This window comes from Mustela putorius, unplaced genomic scaffold (assembly GCF_011764305.1).
Source record: "Mustela putorius furo isolate JIRA1106 unplaced genomic scaffold, ASM1176430v1.1 tig00000640_pilon_pilon_pilon, whole genome shotgun sequence".
NCBI classification, from domain to species: Eukaryota; Metazoa; Chordata; class Mammalia; order Carnivora; family Mustelidae; genus Mustela; species Mustela putorius.
This window is the reverse complement of record NW_025421432.1, coordinates 911,415-933,973: the sequence shown is the minus strand read 5'-3', so window position 1 is coordinate 933,973 and position 22,559 is coordinate 911,415. Positions and strand designations below refer to the sequence as shown.

The 22,559-nt window shown below is 35.5% G+C and overlaps 1 protein-coding gene across 12 annotated transcripts in view; it reads left to right on the top strand.

Moving 5' to 3' along the window:
- Positions 1-22,559, top strand: part of PPFIA2 (PTPRF interacting protein alpha 2) — a 496,304-nt gene that overhangs the window by 286,493 nt on the left and 187,252 nt on the right. For all 12 annotated transcript variants that reach the window (XM_045082940.1, XM_045082946.1, XM_045082943.1 and 9 more), the window contains 2 exons: positions 8,995-9,096; positions 19,159-19,323. In XM_045082940.1, the coding sequence (XP_044938875.1) occupies positions 8,995-9,096; positions 19,159-19,323 (267 nt within the window). The remainder of the gene's footprint in view (positions 1-8,994; positions 9,097-19,158; positions 19,324-22,559) is intronic.

The window sequence follows — 22,559 nt, the reverse complement described above, 5'->3', positions numbered from 1 at the left end:
TATCTAGCCCAGGGCTGACCATGAAACATGGCTGTTTCACACAGTAATTTTGGATGACAGCTTTTCCTGAGCTCATGCAAGTCTAGGAGGCAATTATGAGACCAGAGGTCATTAACACTGCATTTGATTATATAACATAAGGTAGCAATAATAATAATAATAATAATAATAAATGTATATACATACAGAGAGAGATGGGGTATTAATTTGTGTAAAACACATGATTTTTATTTGCAAACTGAATTTCTATAGTCTCTTCTGAATTTATAACTGATATTCTGAGATTTGTATGTATATAAAATTTAAGGAATATATTAAGACATTTTTTATTAACATATATTAATAGGAGTACAGGTCTGTGAATCATTAGGCTTACACACATTTCACAGCACTTACCGTAGCACATACCCTCCTCCATGTTCATAACCCAACCACCCCTCTCCCTACCCCTCCACCCCCAAGCAACCTTCAGTTTGTTTTGTGAGATTAAGAGTCTCTTAATGGTTTGTCTCCCTCCTGATCCCCTCTTGTTTCATTTTTCCTTCCCTATTCCCCAACCCCCTACCCTGTCTCTCAAATTCCTCATATCAGATTATATGATAATTGTCTTTCTCTGATTGACTTATTTCACTCAGCATAACACCCTCTAGTTCCATTCACATTGTTGCAAACAGCAAGATTTCATTTCTTTTGATGGCTGCATAGTATTCCATTGTGTGTGTGTGTGTGTGTATTCTGACTGATGTGAGGTGGTATATCATTGTGGTTTTGATTTGTATTTCCCTGATGCAGAGTGATGTTGAGTACTTTTTCATGTGTCCGTTGACCATCTGGATGTCTTCATTGCAGAAATGTTTGTTCATGTCTTCTGCCCATTTCTTGATTGGATTATTTATTCTTTGGGTGTTGGGTTTGATAAGTTGTTTATAGATTTTGGATACTAGCCCTTTATCTGATATGTCATATACAGATGAAGTCCCAATAGTTCATTTTTGCCCTTGGTTCCCTTGCTTTGGTGATGTTTCTAGGAAGAAGTTGCTGAGGTTGAAGAGGTTGCTGCCTGTGTTCTCCTCAAGGATTCTGATGGATTCCAGCCTCACATTGAAGTCTTTCATCCATTTGGAGTCTATTTTTGTGTGTGGTGTAAGGAAATTGTTCAGTTTCATTCTTCTGCATGTGGCTGTCCAGTTTTCCCAGCCCATTTGTTGAAGAGACTGTCTTTTTTCCATTGGATATTCTTTCCTGCTTTGTTGAATATTAGTTGACCATAGAGTTCAGGGTCTATTTATGGGCTCTCTATTCTGTCCCATTGCTCTGTGTATCTGTTTTTGTGCCAGTACCGTCTTCATGATAACAGCTTTGTAATGGAGCTTGAAGTCTGGAATTGTGAGGCCACCAACTTTGGCTTTTTTTTTTTCAGCATTCCTCTGGCTATTTGGGGTCTTTTCTGGTTCCATAAAGATTTTAGGATTATTTGTTCCGTTCCTTTGAAAAAAAGGGATGATATTTTGATAGGGATTGCAAAGACTTTCTGTTTTTTTGTCTTCATCTCTTCAATGTAATATTTCTGTTATTAATAGAAAATACGTCCTATGGTATAGGAAAGGAGTTATAGATCATTATACATGTAAATTTATGTGTAATTATATTCAAAGACATGTAGATTTAAAAGACAAAGCTTTCCACTGAGGATTACAAATAGAATTGCTAGAAGAGTTTTCAATTTTCAAAAGAGGAGACACCAAAATATAGTAAATTGGGGGTACAGCCTAAGGAAGTCATTATAAAAACATTTTGAAGTCGTTAATTTTGTCTAATTTAAATGCTAGATGGTCAAGTCAGCATGCTTCCATGCCATATGCTTTCCTCAGAGCTATTTTTGATTTGCACAAATGTTAGATGGTTCGAGAATAAACTTAAAAGATGCTTTTTTTGTGGTTGGTGAGGTTGTTGGTGGTGCTTAAGTGAAGCTGAATTCCAGCTCACCCTTTATTTTTTCTCTTCTCTCTCAGATTGGTTTGCACCTAACGGTTTTTCAGCCAATATGTAGTCAGATAAAGTGCAGAAATAAGACCATCACCAGCTAATTAATAAAGTGGCCCACAAGATTAGAGAACGCAGGTTTAATTGGAAGGTAAAGAGTGTTAAAATTGTAATTATGATGAATGGATTGTCAGAGATTACTCTGGAGACTGCTGCCTGGTGTCAGTGACTTTAAATTAAAAGGTTGAATTTCCCTTTTGTCATGCAGCTTCTCCTGACCTGCTTTTCTGAGGTGAGGATTCACCTACTAAATCAAGGCCTTTCCAACATTCACTTAATGAGAAAATATGTCCTTTCTCTTTTTCCAAATAAAGCCCCTCAAGTCAGCGCACCAACCTGAAATGAGTCAGAGAAGTTAGCGGTCTATTTCAGTCCTGTATTTAATATTAAACAGAAAATGCATCTCAAGATGAACATATGTAAAAGTAGAATGTTTTGCATCTGTTTGAAGATGGACAACCTAGTAGGCTGTGATGAGTTACCAGGTAAAAGGAAGCATGAGGAGAAGGGAAGAGAAATGATGGCCAGAGGAAGCTCTGAGTCTAAACACTATCCTCCTGTCCAGGTTACTCCAATAGAATGTAATCAGGTGCAGAAACTGAGGGAATTTGTATCTCGCCTTTGTAGCCTTCACTTTTAATACATACAGGAATCAAGATTAGAGAAGCTTCTTTGCGTGAAACCAATTGAAAGCAACTCACTACCGCAAGGGCTATTTTTTTTTAAATATAAGTAACTCAGACACTTGAATTACTCAAGTTTATCCTTAGCTCTGATGTCAGCAAGCACAGGCAAAACCACTTTCAAGATACCAAGGCAGGTTACCTCTGCTCTGGGGATCTGACAGGCCTATGGGAGATGGGGACCAGTCCGGGCTTTTTTAAGATTTATTTATTTATTTGAGAGAGACAGAGCAGGCTTGCATGCACCAGTAAGTGGAGAGAGAGACAGAGAGAGAGAATCTCAAGCAGACTCCCCGCTGAATGTGGAGCCCTACACAGGACCCATGAGATCATGACCTGAGGCAAAACCAAGAGTCAGACATAACTGATGAAGCCACCCAGGCATGCCCATAGAGTTAGTCAATGTCCTTTAATCAAGTTTTTTTTTTTAAATAAGATTTGTAAATTAGAATTAGGGATGTACAGAAATTAGATGACTTGTGTTTGGTGTAAGAAGTGATACTTTAAAATTTTTTAAGTTACTAACCAAAAAAACTTCTCTCTCTCTCTCTCTCTCTCTCTCTCTCTATATATATATATATATATAAATTATGGTTTTGCTTGGCTATGTTTATTTAAATTACAGTGTAGTTAATATACAGTGTGGTACTAGTTTCAAGTGTATAGTATAGTAATTTAATAGTTGCATATATTAGTGTTCATCAGGATAAGTGTACTCTTTTTTTTTTTAAAGATTTTATTTATTTATTTGACAGAGAGAGATCACAAGTAGGCAGAGAGGCAGGCAGAGAGAGAGAGGAGGAAGCAGGCTCCCTGCTGAGCAGAGAGCCTGATGCAGGACTCGATCCCGGGACCCCGAGATCATGAACTGAGCCCAAGGCAGCGGCTTAACCCACTGAGCCACCCAGGTGCCCCAATGTGTACTCTTAATCCCTTCATCTGTTTCACCTATCCCTCTCCACCCAGTCTCCCCTCTGGTAACCATCAGTTTGTTCTCTCTAGTTAAGAGTCTGTTTCCTGGTTAGTTTCTTTTTTATTTCCCCTTTGTTCACTGTTTTGTTTCTTAAACTCCACATATGAGTGAAGTCATTCATTATTTATCATTCTTTGATTGGTTAATTTTGGTTAACATTATACTCTAGGTCCATCCATGTTGTTGCAAATGGCAAGATTTCATTCTTTTTCGTGGCTGAATAAAATTCCATTACACACACACACACACATACATGCATATATACACACATACACACATACAGCACACCTTCTTTATCCATTCCTCTATTGATGAACACTTGGACAGATTCCATAGTTTGGCTTTTGTAAGTAATGCTGCAATAACCATGAGGGTGCATATGTCCCTTCAAATTAGTGTTTTTGTATTCTTAGGGTGAATACCTGGTAGTGTGATATGGGATCCTATGGTAGTACTGTTTTTAATTCTTTGAGGAACCTCTATATTGTCTTTCACAGTGGCCATACTAGTTTGCATTCACACCAACAGTGCACAGAAGTGTTGCTTTTTTCTCCACATCCTCACCAACACTTGTTGTTTCTTGAGTTTTTAATCTATCCATTCTGACAGTTGTGAGGTGATATCTCATTGTGGGTTTGATTGGTATATCCCTGATAATGAATGATGTTGAGCATCTTTTTATGTTTCTGCTGGCCATCTGGGTGTCTTCTTTGGAGAAATGTCTGTTCATATCCTCTGCCCACTTTTAAATTGGATTATTTGTTTATTGGGTGTTGAGTTGTAAAAGTACTTCATATTTTGGACACTCACCCTTTATTGGATATGTCATTTGCAAGTATCTTCTCCCATTTGGTTGGTTGTCTTTTAGGTTTGTTGGTTGTTTCTTTTGCTGTGCAGAAGCTTTTTCATTTTGATGTAGTCCCAGTAGTTTATTTTTTGCTTTTCATTACATTTTAAAGTAACTAATCTACATGGTGAGCTGAATTACTTTTGAGGGTGATATAGCTAGAAATGATTCACTTGAGTAAATGTTGCTTAAATGGTGAATGCCTGAATGTGTATAAACATATTGAGAGCAAAAACTTTAGCTTGCTTCCTTTATTGTCATCTCCCTAGCACTTAGAATGATGTCAGTACACAGGAGTGCTCATAGGAGAGAGAGAGAGAGAGAGTGTGGTAGGTACTTGAGTACATGTCAAGAAAGAGCAGTACATTCCCCTTGGTCTGAGATTACTTGGTGTGCCACTTTGTGTCTTGACTGTTCTTTAAAATTCCAAGAAAAAAAGAGAGTAGGGAAGGTCATTTTGGTTCTGGGGAGAAGTAGGAATTTTGGCAGACTGCATTTGGGAAACCAAATGATTGGTCTGAAAAGTTGTTGAATATTGCTTGTGGTTGGTAACTGTTCTACTACTCCTGTCGGGGACTCTAAGCAAGCTCAGCTCTTCCTATAGTGAATTCAGGTGTGGTGGAATATGAATGAAGTTGTCTTCTAACATTTGTCTTTGCTGTCTTCAGCTTCTGAAAATCTCTCTGTCATTTTACAATCACTGAAAGCAGGACAAATTAGAAAAGGAAAGCCTATGGTCAAGAGGGAAAAACAACAAATTGTCATCACCTATACCACTGAGTGACTGTCTAACATTGGTGAATTTCTTAACCTCTCTAGGCCTCAGTGAGACTTGTTTTTAAGACTATATTCTTCCAGCAGTTTTAGGTTTCTAGCAAAATTGAGGGACATGTACAGAGATTTCCCATATACCTTCTTCCCCCACACATGTGCATCCTCCCCTATTTTCAGCATTCCCCCATCAAAGTGTCCAATACAATAGATGAACCCCATCACCACCTGAAGTCCACAGTATACATTACCCTGGATAATTATTTTGCTCTTGGTGTCATACATTCTGCTGTGGGTTTAGACAAATATATAATGACATGTATCCAACATTACTCCATGCAAAGTAGTTTCACTGCCCTAAAAATCTTTGTTCTACCTATTCGTCCCTCTCCCCCAACCTAACCCCTATCACTGACTGATCTCTACAGTTTTGCCTTTATCATGTGCTTGAAATCATACAGTACCTAGCCTTTCTAGAATGGCTTTTTTCACTTAGCAGTATGCAATTAAGTTTCCTCCATGTCTTTTCCTGTCTTAATAGCTTGTTTCTTTTTAGCATTGAATGATATTCTACTGTATGGATGAACCAGAGTTTATCCATTCACCTACTGAAAGGCATCTTGGTTGCTTTCAAGTTTTGGCAGTTATGAATAAATCCATTATAAACATCCATGTGTATGTTTTTGTGTGGACATATCTTTTTTAACTCCTTTGGGTAAATGCTAAGGAGTGGGTTTGCTGGATTACATGAGTGTATAGTTTTATTTAGTGATATTCTAGTATTTTGTTGCAGTTTTATTATGATTAATGAGATAATCAATATAAATTGCCTGGCAGAGAACATGGCATATTATAAGGGCTGAACCAATATGTTAATTATAATTGGTGTCATTATCATCTCATAAACGATATATAAAACTCCATTCATTTTGACAGTAGATACAGCAGAGAGAAATGTCAGAGGGAAAATGTAAAAACATTTGATGGTTAGCTCTATATGATGCATCTGCCTCTACTGCAGTCCCGTATACACAGAATGTGCTTGTCTAATTCATGTTGCTGTGCATGGAAGGTATACTTTGCCTTGGGCCTCTTAGTTCCCCTACTTCCTTTGGACTAATTAGGAATGTTAATACGGGTAATTATAATTAATGGTTATCTAATTCCTCAGATAAGGGGGAAAAAAAGGACTGCTAAATGCACTTCAAATCTGAATCATATAAACCTGATGAACAGCTAGGGTCACATGGAATAGAGAAAAAGCACTACTAGACAAGTGGTCTGGAAAGCAATGTTCACAGTCTAACTCTGTATGGGCTGTGAACTTAATGAACTTGGGTTTGAGTCTTAATATTTCAGTTTCCTCGGCCATCAAAAGGGAATGAGACTCACCCACTGGTTATTTAGAGAGCAAGATGAGATAAGGAATTTCAAAGTAGTGCCTGAAATTTTCTAAGAAGTTAATAAATTTAAAATTAATCTTAATACATAGAGACACCAAATAGCTTGCTTAGATTCAGTTCCACGATAATAAATCCAAGGTCATCTAGAACCAGTAACATCATGACCAATTTCTATCCTCAGTTTTGAATATATGATTGCTCAGTGCACTTACAGATTTGTATTTTCTGTTTTCTAAACATAAAAAGCATAATTCTCCATTGTAGAGAGTTTTGATGATAAAAATACATAGGAGGAAGCAAAACCAAACCAAAGCTCACTTATTATTTTAGTACCTGGAAATACCGCATGTTAAAATTCAGAAATATTTCCTCCTGATATTTTATCTTTCTATAGATCAAAAGCTAAATCTCTAGAAAAATAAACCTAGATATAAGTTTCTTTTTTTTTTTTTATTTGATAGAGAGAGATCACAAGTAGGCAGAGAGGCAGGCAGAGAGAGGGGGAAGCAGACTCCCTGCTGAGCAGAGAGCCCGATGTGGGGCTCGATCCCAGGACCCTGAGATCATGACCTGAGCTGAAGGCAGAGGCTTAAACCACTGAGCCACCCAGGTGCCCCATAGATATAAGTTTCTTAAAAGTGGTCTGATGTTAAATGGAGATTTAATTTATAGTTTGTTTAATAATCTTAATAAGTATAGGATTACTTCTAAAGGCCTTTATGTTAAAGCATGTAATGTGGCATCGTCATTTTCTTTTGTCCATCAAAATTATGCTGTTTTTATAAAGTTTTGGTCTTTTTATGGAAATATTCATTGTTTTCTACTTGTTGCTTATATCCATTCTCCAATAAAATAGAAAGCCCAGAGACTATCAACAGCATTTAAGCAGGCAGCAATCAGGGGAGAAAACATTTATCTGTAATGCCAGCCTAAATGTAACAATGAACTCTTTCATCTTGATTCTAAGCTCCAAGTTACTCTGAGGTCTTTGAAGTACCCACTTGGTCTAAAGCCACTCAAAGAGAAACTCAGCAAAATAAGTGGTTTGAAGCAAACAAAAATATAAACCCTAAACCTTTCCCAGCTTTGCATAATCATCATATTCATTTACTTTTGGCTGTATTTCCCTTTATAGAGTTTAGGTTAACCATAACTCTCTCCCTGATTTTCATTTTTATTTTTCATCTTCTGACAGTGCCTTCTCAGCATGGAACTGTTTTCCCAAATATTTAAATATTTGACAAGCATCAGTTTTATTACTGAGAATCAATTTTAATGATTTAATGATAATCATGGGCCTATTTACTATTTTTCAAAATCATTTTAAAATAGTATTTGCTTATAAGTTAGAGTAGCCGAATAATTGAATTAAGTTTCTTGATTTTCTTTTTATGTAATCTGTACTGTGTCTAAACTCTCTGCTTCATGGTAAAAACACGCAGATCATACAATTTCGGATCTTATTTTGGGGAGGCCATTGAAGAATCCAAATTGTCATTTGTCACGTGGAGAGAGGATTACTCCGGTACCCTCAATATTTTTTTTCTAGCAACATTTAATCCATTTTCATTTATAGAAATTGAATACTGTTGAGCAACCACTATGTTTTAGACATTGAGAGTGTGGCAATGAAGTCAGACAAAATCCCAATTCACATGGAGTTTATGTTTCAGAGAAAAGGACAGAACAAGCATAAATTAATAATTTGCTGGATGATGTTATTAACTCTTAGTTACTTATTATTTTGTAAGAGGAACATTTGCTTTATCTTGTTAACATACAAATGAACTTCTTAATCCCTGAATAGCATGTTTAGTAGCATATTTTGTGGTTGTTGTTGGTAGTGGCTTTATTTTGTTTCGTGTTTGTTTTCTGATGACTTAGTTTGAACATTGCTGTATAGAAATGAAAGTATAAGATTTTTGGAGTTGTTCACAAAATTAGCCAAAACTAAATCATTCTGTATTATTAGTGTATCACCATAGTGATGTTAATTTCAATGTGCTGTATCTGATACATTTTGAAACATAGTATATTCACTCACCAAAGCAGCATATTACAATAAAATATAAATGTTAAATATCATAGGGTAGCATTTTCTCAACATTGAAATCAAATTAATTTAACAACAGCAATATATATAGAGGCCAGTCATTGAAAATTCATTATTCCCATTTTTTACATTCAAATTATATCTTGATTTTTTTATTCCCGTTGAAAAAATTTTTTTTAAATATTGAAATATGTCTTCAAATATTTTTATTCCCTTTTCAGGAATTTGCTGCTCTGACAAAAGAATTAAATGCCTGTAGGGAGCAACTTCTAGAAAAGGAAGAAGAAATTTCTGAACTTAAAGCTGAAAGAAACAACACAAGAGTAAGTATAAAACTGCATCTGCTTGGAATCAATTTCTTATACAGTTCAGTGGCTTACTCCTCTATACTCATAAGAATATAATCATTTAAAAACTTGAGGAAGACTTTAAGCAGACACCAACTCATGGTCTGTTACTTAAAGTAACAAAGACTATTCTACAAAACTCAAAACAGGAAGGCCAGAAACCTAAATTACAGTCTCAACTTCCAAATCACTATGTTGCCTCAGAAAATGTTTTTATTCCTTCTGGCCTTTGCTTTCTTTAACTTTAAAGAGAAGGACTGGATTTTGATAGTCTTAAACTTTCAAACTGTTGTATTGGTGGAGGGGGCCAATACTCCAAGACTGGAGGTGGTCAGAGAAGGAGAGACTTGAGAGGGTATGAGTTTCCATTATGGGGTGATGCGAGGAAGTGGCTTGGAATTGGTCCTCACCTTGTTAAAATGTATAAAACCGCTGGAGCAGAACTCTCCTAATTAAAAGAGGCATAACTTTTCTATTTCGGAAGATGATTGAGGAGACTTCCAGTTCTGATGTCATGATTTTGATGGACTTGACTATTTTCTGCTCTTGGAAACCCATGTCTTCTTTCAGTCTCATGCCCTGTGACAGTCCAGAATTTGATCAAAGATGCTATTTTTTCTTGTTCAGAAGAAAAAGTCACTAAATTTCATGAAATATGTAAATCACCAGGTTACCTATAACTGAGAACAGTTTCTCTACCAAAAGAATGTGGAGGAGAAGACACTTTTGTGTGGATATGTAGTTCAATTTCAACATGAAGTAGGTGAAAAATATTTTCATTGTTAAAACTCTGATAGATCAATGCTAAATACTGAGAAAGTGGGGTATAGTTAATCATGTATTCATTTGGTGATTGGTCTCAGAGAGTAACATAAAAATCATAGCTCCACAAAGAGTGAGCTTGTGCCTTTAATGAGGAATACCATGTATCAATAATGGTTATATGATCAAACTCACTTTATCTCCTTCATCAGGGTCTTATTTTATGGTAAAGAAAGTCCACCCAGTATACAGACAAGGAATTGGTTTTCATTGAGACTATGATAAGCCAGTCATATGGACTGCCTCAAATAGAACATGACAAGGACAGTTTATATCATCTTATCAGGTGTCAGGTGATATTTTTCTATTTCTTTCTCCCTGTTGGTATTTTTTCCCCAACCTTGATTTCTTACTTAGAATTTTTTCATGCAAATATAAAGGTTACTTCTGCCATGAGATTTGTTCTTCCCTATTTCACTATTTTCCATTCTAATGCTTTAGGCTACATTCCCTGATGTAGCATAGTATAGCCAAATGTAAAAGTAGGATTGGGAAGCTGAACATGGTAGGAAATGTAAACTTCTTGGTAGACTTTCAACTAATTCTCATATTTAAAATGCACCAGAAACTCTTCTTTTAGCTGTGTATTTTTCCTTTATACAACTTTTTTTCCCCCTACAGCCCTTTACTCCTTTCTGATTTCCTATGAAGGATATGTTATAATTATCCCCATTTTACAGATGAGATAACTTCTCAGAAAAAGGCAGATAACTTGCTGGAAATTAGGCAGTGAATAAACAGAAGAGAAAAGAGATTTGAAAGCTAAGGCAGTCTAACTCCAAAGCCTGTGCCCTCAGCCGTGAGGCCATTAGCACAGTTATGCAAGTTCGATCCATGGAGGAGCCCCTGGATGGCTTAGTCGGTTAAGCATCTCTTGATTTTAGCTCAAGTCATGATCTCAGGGTCATGGGACAGAGCCCCCCATCGGGCTCCGCACTCAGCTGGGAGTATGCTTGAGATTCTCTCCCTCTTCCTCTGCTCCTTTCCTCAAGGCGTGTGTGCTCTCTCTCAAATAAATAAATAGATCTTTTTAAAAAAAAAGTTAGATCCATGGAAGTACTCCAAGATTGACAACAGCTTAGAAAAGACTTTGCCCTAAGAGTAACCCATTGCAGTATGGAGTACATCATTCCTTCCTGATTATGACTAATTTCAGAGAACTAGGAGGTCTGGCGGCAGCATCCATACACTCTTCACTCTATTACACTCCATGAGGCCCAGAAGTACCTGTGACTGTTGCACCGGCAGAGGAACCTTGGGGGATAGAGGCTGTAAGGCAGGCTACAGATACCTCTTCAGGGGTCAAAGTGAGAAAAATACAGATGCTAAATTCCATTAGGGTAACAGAATTTGAAGTCATTAATAAATGCGACTTTAAACATAAATAATAGTTACTTTGAAAACATGAATAAAACTGGAAAACAGTTTTTCCACCCTCCTTAAAGCAGTGGTGTGGAGGACTTTTGTTGTTGATTAGGGAAAATAGGGAAATAGATCTACGAAAACTTCTCTGTGTAAACTATCAATTATATAACAACTTCCTAAGTTACATAACCACCTGTCAACCTCCCCACCACACAGAAAAATATCCAGGGCTAAAAATCAGACATACATTCTCTCTTCCCCCATAGTGCCGTCTTAAATTTGCCAAATATAATACTTTTTATAGTTTTTATAATAGTTTCTCCTTCTACATGTTCTGTTTTTTGGGGTTTTTGTTTTGTTTTGTTTTGTTTTGTTTGTTTCTTGCTATAAACACCTACTTATTAGTCATGGAGAAAGAGCAACAAGCTACTATTTCCTTCTCACACCTAAAGAGAATTTGATTGGTATTATACTGTAAGGAAGTTTAAAGTAGGAGTGTCTCAATTTCCAGAGTCCTGATACCTGTGACTCTCTTTCCATTTTGACTATTTAACATATGCTAATGAACTGACAAATAACACAAAAGAAGACAGTCCACAAGGAGAACTCCTAGAGGATAGAGTATGTGTGTTAATTTTGAATATCATCGAAAACAGTAGATGAGAAAGGGCTCTACTGTATAATATTTGAATGAATTATATCTTGTGCAAATAGAAAATAGACGTTTCAGAGGAAGTTCAATAGATAAAGTTTATCTGATGTATCAAATAATAAGAATGGTAATATTATATAGCTAACATTAGTTACCTGTGAAATGTTTTCTTAAGTGTTTTGTAGGTTTAACCCACTTTGTTTATCCTTACAGCAATCTTATTATCCCCACTTAATTTATGGGAAAACTAGCATATAAATAATTTGCCCAGGCTGCCACATGGCTTTTAAGTGACACATATAGGGAATCAACTCCTCAGCTTAACCACTGGCTATGTATTTAAGAACACATATACCTAATGTCACTCACAAATCATACATGATACAAGGGCTCATGTTTAGGGAAAAACAGAGTTTGTTCATTATTTTATAGTTCAGTTCTAATGTTCAGTACTTTATTTTGCATTAATTGTATGCAAAGTAATGTATGAGGTATTTATTCTGATGTCAGAGCTCAAAGTTTTGGCCATTTGTCATTTTGTCGCTATAGCAACACCTGGTTCCCAGCTCAAAAAAAATGAATGAATGAAAGAAATGAAAGTAATCACTATATTCAGCTGCCTCAAGTAATTAAATTGAGGACATCCAAATAAAATCATTCTAATATTAATGTTTGTACAAAAATAGAAATTTCAAAAATTGTAGAGAGTATTTACAGAACCATTCAAAAAGCTTTATTTTTGGGGCACCTGGGTGACTCAGTTTGGTTAAGTATCTGCCTTTGACTTTAGTCATGATCCCACAGTCCCCACATTGAGCTCCCTGCTCGGTGGGGAGTCTGATTTTCCCTTTGACCCTCCCCATTCTTGTTCTCTTTCTCTCACTCAAATTAATAAATAAAATCTTCTTTTAAAAAACTTTATTGTTTAATATTTTCACACTGATAAAAGTGTAGAAAAACTGATTAAATAAAATTTGTTATTTCTAAAACTTCTCTGACCATATTTAGGCAAATTATATGTATAGAAAATAACTTACTCCTGTCATTATTTCAACTTAACTCAAATTGACTACTGAACCTTACCATATTTTGGCAGAATTAATTAATGAAAAAGTAAAAGAAAACCAGGAATAGTAAACTAGTTATTATTTCTTAATATCAAAGTGGAGAATTTTTATTGTTGCTTTAGAACTGTTTTAACTGTTTTTGTGGCTGAGTATCTTAAAGAAAGTTTTTTATTATTGGCAGTGTTATAGAAAGTAGCTATTGTGAGGCTTTGAAAAAGAAGTTAGAAGGGGGCTCAGTTGGCTAAGCCTCCAACTCTTGATTCTAGCTCAAGTCTTTATCTCAGGGTCATGAGGTAGACCTGTCAAGCCCCAGGATGAACCTCAGGTCAGGCTCTGCACTCAGTATGGTCTGCTTGAGATTCTCTCTCTCCCTCTCTCTCTTTGAATGAGTGAGTGAGTGAGTGAATGAATAAATAAAATCTGTTAAAAGAAAGTTAAAGCTGTTATGATTTCAAGAGCTACTCTTAATGTTAATTATAAATAATGAAGCTGTAATTTCCTCTTACAGGTCATCAACTAAAAAACTTAATGGCCCTTAATTTAAGTTAAAGATTTAATTTGAAGCATTCTTTACCATGCCTCTACTTTTGTTTTCAGCCACGAAATTATATAAATGAACATTTAAATACAATGAGACAACTGTTATAACTAAAGAGAAGCTTCCCATTCTTGACAAGCCTCTGTCTACACTAGTTAATAAAATCCCTCCAAACATGTTTCCTTAATGAATTGAAAGTACAGTCCAGTTGAGAAAGAAAGAGCTTCATAGCCAAGGCAGATAAAGATACATGTGTGGATGCAGGTGTACGGATATCTGAAAGTGCTCTGCTAGGGTATGATAAACAGAAGAGGGACTGGACATACGCCCTCCCAACAGCTATTGCAGTGTGGGATTCAAATGTCTACATAGAACCATAGGGAACTGTAAACAGTAGTTGAGAGTAGAGGATGTTGAGTTCACTGAGCATAAAAGCAACTAATTTACATCTCTCATTCTCAGGTGTTAGTGTTGTGTTCTGTGGCCATATGACAGCAGCTGACATTATGCTGAATTCAAATCTAATAAGAGGTTGTATAATTTTAGAAATTTAGTTAAGAAATTTCCAATGATGCAATATGTACATATGTACATATACTGTGATACATTTGCATATATGCAGGCTGTGGTCATTTAAAATGAATCCTAACATAGGATTAGTGGTCATTTATGCAATCCTTGTAATCCCTTAGGTAGACCAAAGAGAGTGCCTTCTGCAAGACTTATTAAATATTAGATTAAAGTGTAGCTCCTAGCAAAGGTATACAATTAGTAGCTTGTTAATGTTATCTTTGTGAGTTCTTCTTTATTTTTCATTTATTTTGATTTCTGAGCTTAGAAGCCATGGATATATGCTAGATTTGAACATTTTGGCCTCATTCTCCAGAATAGATAACTTACGTTTATCTTACTTCAATTCAACAAATGAATATTGAACATATATTCTATAGAATATTTTTCTAAGTATTGAGGAGTATTGAGGATGAGCTAAATTGTTAAGCCTCTAAGAAATCGGTTTTATATTAGTAACACATTTCTTGGTTTTATTATTATATGTTATAACGTTTTATATTATAACATATACATATAGATAGAAAGATAGATGTATATATATTATCCTAATTGCATAAAACAGTATAGCTTAACTGTTTTAATCAGGAAGACATTAAGGAGTATAAGAAATCTCCAAACCTAGTTTCCATGCACAATGCCTAGGACCATATTTCTTAGCCTTGTGAGTTTTCCTTACATTCCTAGTCCTAGAAACATGTAGCCTCTGCTACTACCTGTGCCAACGAAATGGGCCCCCAGCCTATCATGGTTCCTCACTGGGCTCCCTTCAGGATCTGTCCTGTGTGGGTGGCTCTGGTTGCATGACTCTTAAGTCACATGTCTGCCACCTAGTGGTTAAACATCCCAGGGAAGTGTTTTTTGTTTCCAGTATTGGGAAGATGATGTTCAGCATTCAGGAAATTATCAAAGATGGAGGGTATGTACAGAAGATTTTGGGCAACCACAAATACCAAGACTCGACTACAACCTAACTTTTATTATACTCTTTTCCATGTTAAAATTCTAACAGCAGCAGTACTGACATATATCTATCTACCCAACAATACAACCGTACTTCTTTTTTTTTTTTTCTTTTTTGAAGATTTTATTTATTTAACAGACAGAGATCACAAGTAGGCAGAACGGCAAGCAGAGAGAGGAGGAAGAAGGCTCCCCACTGAGCAGAGAGCCTGATGCGGGGCTAGATGCGGGTCTCGATGCGGGGCTCGATCCCAGGACCCTGGGATCATGACCTGAGCTGAAGGCAGAGGCTTTAATCCACCGAGCCAGCCCGGCGCCCTGCAATACAAACCGTATTTCTTAGGCAAAAACAAAATCACCTTTTCTCAAAAAAGAAGATACATGCATCCAGCTACATGACCAGGGTTCTTCCATTTGTACATTCCTGCTCTTATTAAATCTCAGTCATGTATTAATATTCTGTAGCTTATGGACTACTTTAATGTTAATCAGAATCAAATACCTAATATAAAATAGAATAAAAGGGGAGAATAACTTAATTTACATTATGTATATGCTATAATAACAACAACAAAAAAGATCCCCTCTTCTCCAAGTGGTTAAAAAGTCCTATTGCTTATTATAAATTCCAATTCTAAGCCTTCATTCCTGGACATCTGTATATGAACCAATATATACTCATCACCAACTCTAAGTATATACTAATTTCAGGATGGTAGCTCTCCAGCCTAGCCATGTGTGATCTCCAAGAAAGAATTAATAAGATAGACTCTTCCTTGGATCATTTAACCATTTGTAGGATCACCTGCTTCTGAATGATATGATAGCACGGTGCAACCGGGCTGGGAGCATTAGTCAACTGCATTACTCCTTTCACAGCAAAATGCATGTTCTTTTTTTCTCTTTTTTTGTTCAGAGGTAATGTCATATATGATAAGACTGTAAGCAAAAATCTGATAAGATGGTATTGCGAGGAGAAGCAGAGCCATTAGAGAAGGCAAATCCATATCCAGAAAGAAAACATTTATTACATTAAGAATAGAGAGTTGCCCCCTCCTTGATGGAAGGGATTTGCTGTAATCTCCTTGCTTCAGGGTAACTAGCTGGTCTCTAGGTATACATTATGAAATAGGTTCAGAATTGATGGCTGCAGCTAATCAGTTGGCCCTTCAGCTGTGGTGATAACCCTATCAACCTTAATTGTGAGCAGCACATTTTGCCAGGTCAATGAGTAACTTCTATCCCTGAAATCATAGGCACTTTTTTATGGCCATTGAGCAAATGTGATGGCGGCCAAAGAAATAGACTGATACCCAAAAGGTGAATCATTTATGTCTTTCAGATTATCAAAAACCTCTGCAACAGAGGGTACCAAAGAATTAGTCCTTATTTAGAGCTAATATCCACGACATTTGGTATTCTTCTTTCCTCAGAATAATGGTTATAGATACTTTTAGAGAGGATCTTCTGATTAGCTCTTGTTTCATAACAAACTACCCCAAAACTTAACATCACAAACAACATTTTACTGTACTCAAAGATTCTGAGTCAGGGATCCAGAAAGGAGAGAACATTTGCACTCCCAGCTCTGATGACTGGATGACTAGTGACACTGAATGTGCTGGTAAATGATTTTTTTTTTTTTTCACAAGAAAAAAAAACAAAAACACATTCATCTGTATAGCGTTTGGAATTCCCATGGAGTAACTACTTCTAGTGTAGCTGATTTCCAACTACCAACGTGATGTTACTGAATGCAGAGCTGGGAAATGATGCATAATTGGAACCAGCCTGTAATATCTCTACCATTCAAATACAATAGAATTAAACAATCCAAAGAACATGAGATATTTAAGAATTTCATTAAAAACTTGGAATTTAGTAATATAATTAGGAAGTAATACATTTTGAGTGCTTACCTTTTAAAATGTTTTTATTTAATTATAAGCTTACATAATTTAAGCTTTAACAATTATTGTGTTTTAACTACTGGCTGCCAGAAATCCTGAGAATTAGCCATCAAATTAATAATAAATAATAATAAATTTATTATTTATTATTTAAAGCCATCTAATAATAATAAGTCCTGAGAATTAGCCACTCTAGCAAGCTGGTATGAGACAGCTTTAGCACACCATTGCAGGGGATAACTGAAGATCTGGGCTTTGAAAGGTTGACTGGGGAGCCAGCTGCTTCACATAAGTTATAGGGCTTTGTTTCAACTTAACCCTGCTTATCTGATGTTGGTCTTTCTTTAACAAACTCTGCTCTAACCACACCAGCCTCCTTCCAGTTCCTCAGGAAGCCAGGCCTTAGCCTGTGTTGTACCCTTTGCCTAGAGTCCTTCATCTGGCTCCTCATTTGGCCAGCTCTTTCTCATTCTTTAAGTCTCAGTTTAAACATCACCCTCTCAATGAAACGCGCTTGCTGCCCTAGGCAAAGTAGGTCTCTCCTCTTTACAGCTCTCATAACTCTATTTCAGGGTTAAGTTCACACAAAATCCCAGAACCTGTTGGATTTAACCACTGCATACATGTATCTGTAGAATTCAAGAGAGTAGAAAACCAGGAGTATAATTAGGGATTGATCAGTAAAAGGAAAGCTCTTTGAAAATATTGTGTCATCATCATACTGAGGAACTATTGATATTATTTTGGCCCTTAAATATGATCCCTACCTACTGATCTATATACATTTAAGATCTTGGGTGTGTCTGTTCTTTTGTGCCAATGCATGGCAAAGCTTTCTGACACTTTGAACCATAATTAGTGATGGTGAATGGAGAGAAATTTATTTATTAAGGACTAAGAAAGGTGACACTAATATGTGACACAGAATCTAACAATGACATTGTGAAAAACAAAACTTTTCACTACTTTAGGAAATGTAAGCTTTAGGAAAAAGCCTGCACATTTTTTTTTCTTTCCTTCCTTCCATCCCAGGATCTTGTTTATATCTTCTTTTTCCTTTTTTGTTTGAGTGATTTCTACTTTATTTTACCTAGACACCATTTGTTAGCCTATGCTTTTCAGTATCCTTCTGAAAAGCTCTCCTACAAAAACTTCCTGCTTATGTATTGTTGTTCCCTGGCAGAATCTCAATAACTGAGAAGTTAAACCAGCAGGTGGTTTGTTTTTGTTTTTTTAATGTATCTTTGTTTTTAGCAGCTGAACTCCCTTTATGAAATAAAACAAAAAGTGAGGCCCCAATTCACAAAACGTTGAAAAGTAAAATTTCTTTGGAAAATGTTAAAACAGACGACTGAAACAGTGTTCACTGGACTTTCTCCCGACTTAATCATGGCTCCAGAGGCTACTCTGGGTGAATGTAGGTTCCAGAGCAGACAGTTTAAAAAGCATGCCCTTTGACCTCCTTTTCCTGAGTGATTATTGCAAATCTTGGTTACTGTATCCCAGTTGATTGCATATATTTTTCTATTATTTCTATTTCTATAAAGAATTAATTGTGAATAAAATCATTGGTGATTTCCCCTATAATCATTAGAGCAACATGTGATTGTAACCATCACTATAATCACTCTACAAATGTGATTATCACTAGAATCACATTCAAAGCAACATGGTGATTATATTATGCTCACTACCTTCTTTGCAAGACTTTTTCCATGACCAAATGTAAATTTAATTGGTTTTGACTTTTAATACTTTTTTCTTAACACAATCATCGTGCATTGTGCCATGTTCTTTAATAATTATTCTATTTGATCACGTGTTCTATTGTGGTGTATTTCTACTGAATTAATACTGAATTAATACTTAAATTAATAAATTGTCTAAAAGAATGGATCAGACCTTACATGATATTTCTTAAATGAGTAATTTGTTATATGCTAGAAATAGGACTTAACTTTAATGTAATTAGGAACCCTGGTCTAGACTCAGGTTTTTGCTTCTTTGCTGCTACCTGTGATAAAATCGGAGACTGTCATTAGATACTATGCAAACCTGCAATCGTTTACAGTAGCAGTTATGAACATTAGTGACTCATGCTCTTAAGATAATTATGTTTAGGATAATTGCATTTTCTGTTAAACCCAATAGCTGTTACTGGAGCACTTGGAATGCCTCGTGTCCCGACATGAAAGGTCACTCAGAATGACAGTGGTGAAACGGCAAGCCCAGTCCCCCTCAGGAGTCTCCAGTGAGGTCGAGGTCCTCAAGGCACTGAAATCTTTGTTTGAGCACCACAAGGCCTTGGATGAAAAGGTATAGTATTGATAAAGGATTCTTGCAATTGTATGTGTCAGTTATACCTCAATCAAGCTGAAATGTAAAAAATAATAATAATAATAATAATAAACTCTATCTACTAATTCTAAAAGTTCTAGTACTGACAAAAGACTTCAAGCTTAACAGTGCTTTTGTCATCAGTATCTAGCTCCTTTTCTTCATCCCGTGACTCAACTGACTCCTGATGTAAATCAGTACAGAGAAACCCATTTGAATTATAGGAATATCATTTTGTTAAGTGCAGCTGGATTATTGTGTGTGTGTGGGTCATACGCATAACCATGTTGTTTTTATTGGTGCTGAATCTATGACTTATCAAGTTATACTTGCATTATGGTGCATTACAGGCCTAGTCCAAATGGCCATTTGAAATTTAATATGGTCGTTCAGTCTCCCTCTCTCTTCCTCTCTCTTTCTCTGCTTCTAGTGGCTCTCTGAAGTGCATGTCTATAGATGCCAACACAGGGCACTGCTAACTGACAGTTTAACATACATTGAGGGGCAAATTGGATATACTCCAACCTTTGGAGATTAATATTGGAAGCAAACTTTTTTTTTTAGATCTCTGATATCTTACTTCTGAATATACATTTTGAAGAGTCTCTGCATATCATAGCATAAGATATTAGTGGAAAAGCCTGCCTTAGGTCTTTTTAAAAGTAGCAATAAGCTTTTCTTAGCTGTTACTCATATAACTTCTGCTGACATAAATAAGCCAATATGATGATAATATCCTTTGGAGATTAGTAAGGCTTATGACATGATTTTAATTTAGTCAAATGTTAAAGAATTAACTTTTTAAAATTAATAAAGCTTTGGGATTCTGTAGAGTGGGAATTGGGGCACTTCATTAGAAAGTACCTGACAAGTTCTGAGTATTAAAATCCAAATAAGGGATTATTATCCAGTTATATCTAGGTTTCGAGCGTGCAGACACTTGTGCTGTAGTTAATATTTATGTACATAGATACTTTTATCATTGGTCTTTCAGATGTTCTTACAGTGGGGATTATGTGAAGTATGTGCAAAAGGATAACTATAATTCTATCTTCTGATTATTAAGAAATTATAGCTTATTTTCATTGTAGCTGTGAAAGATTAGTTTATGAATAATTTTGAATAGAACAAAAATTGATATTATATAAAGATCCTTGATAAATATATCAAATATCAGATGATCAATTTATTTAATGTTTAGTTTTACATTTCCTTTCTTATTACAAAAGTACATTGTTAAAAATTTGGAAGACTATATTTATGGAATATCTATTATATGTAGGACAGATATTTGGCCACACAAAAATAGATCAGACATCCTTCTTGCAATTGAAGAGTAGTTCATAGCACTAGAGATTCATGTTCGTAATAGGTCATGTTAAGAAAAAATATGTACAATGCAGTATGGAGCAACAGAAAAGTTATGACTAATTCTACTTGAGAAAATGATGAAAAATTCAAGAATGCACAGAGGGGAAGACATTTGGTCTGAATATTAAAGAATGTGTAGGAATTTTTGAAGCAGAATCATAAAGATGCTCTACACACTAGGATCAATATGTAAGACAACCCAGAGATGTAAGAAGAGCATGGCCTCTCCAGAGAAAGTGTAATAGTTTTGAATGGCTTTAATGAAAGTGCTTGAGAATGTGTGATTTTACATGTTCTCTGTAAGCATTTCCACAACACCTGAGGGATGCTTTTATGAAAGAATGTATGTAAGGCTATAAAGAATATTGAGGACAACCTGATGGGTATGAGTACATTTAAGGAAGAAATAATTGTACAACTTAAAATTTAGAAATAATTTACTATGTAGACGTTCAGTGAGCTTAGTATAACTAAATGAAGCATTTATAATGGCCCCAGGAGCTATAATAGCATTTACTAACTCACTGGGAGTGCCATGGACATTGATGAATCCAAGGGGCAACTGAACTGATTATCAGTTCAGTATTGCTGACAGTCTGAAGGAAAGTGTTATGAGCTTGGATTCTGGAGTTGGACAGATATGGACAAGTGACTTAACTTCTCTATACATCTGTTTCCTCTTCTTCTGAATGAAGATAGTCATAGTATGTACCTCTTAGAATTGTCATGAGGATTAATTAGGATCTGACATGCAAAACTCTTAGCCAGTACTTAGCATACCGCAAGTGCTCATTAAATGTTAATGAGTATTACTATTGATGTGAGTAAATTGCAATATTTGTTAAAACTTTCAAGCTAAGTAAGGATATTGGTGTCACTGTTGATCCACATGCTTGTTTTAAATAGCATTCTATTTAGTTATTGAGGGATTAATCTCTGCCTTCATAGAAAATTTCCATAAGAATAGCTCACAGCTACTCAAGAGGATAGGGAGGGTGGGGACACAGATTACAATATCCTAATTTAAGTAGTATGGCTATTATAGAGATGATCAGAAGAAGGTGCAATTAACCTTGTCTTCAGGACAAGACACTACCAACTTTACCACAGAGGATAAAGTTACACATGAAGAACTAAATAAAGTCTAAAAAATTGAACATAGCTGTAAACAATTACAGTGACTGGTAATCTTCATTATAAATGTCTTTATTTATATGTCCATTGAGTTGTAGGATAAATTTTCACAATTAGCTAAGACCAACAATAATTTTGACATCACTCTCCACTATGTTTACCAATTTTGTGGGCTGGAGGAAAGCGATATCCATGTGTTTTGCAATCATTCAGACATCATTGACTATTTTTGTTTTTTTGTTTTTTGTTTTTAAAACATATTGGCTATGCCTGGAGAATATAAGCAAAATTAAAGATACTCTGCTTATCTTAAAGATAAGAAAAAAACAGTAAATATATATGCACTTTACATATATTTCTATGGTCTGCTATCACAGTACCAAAACTGGATTTGAACTTCTGGTCGAAGGAGATTTTTTTAATAATGTTTTCTGTTATAAGAATGGTAATTCCAAAATGAAACCCTGCCATGCCTTACTTTTAATTTGGAATGTATGCTTCTTCCACCAGAGTTCCTCTTTATTCTGAGACATATTTGTTATTTTTAGGGACTTATTTTATTTTAAATCCTGAGCGATTTAAAAATGTAAGTAGCCTTGAAACATCTTTTGGGAAAAAAAATTCTTGAGTTATTTTGAAGAAATATGCCCTTATGAAGAAAACTGATATAACAGATGAAATTAAAAATAAAAAATTCTACATGTACAGAA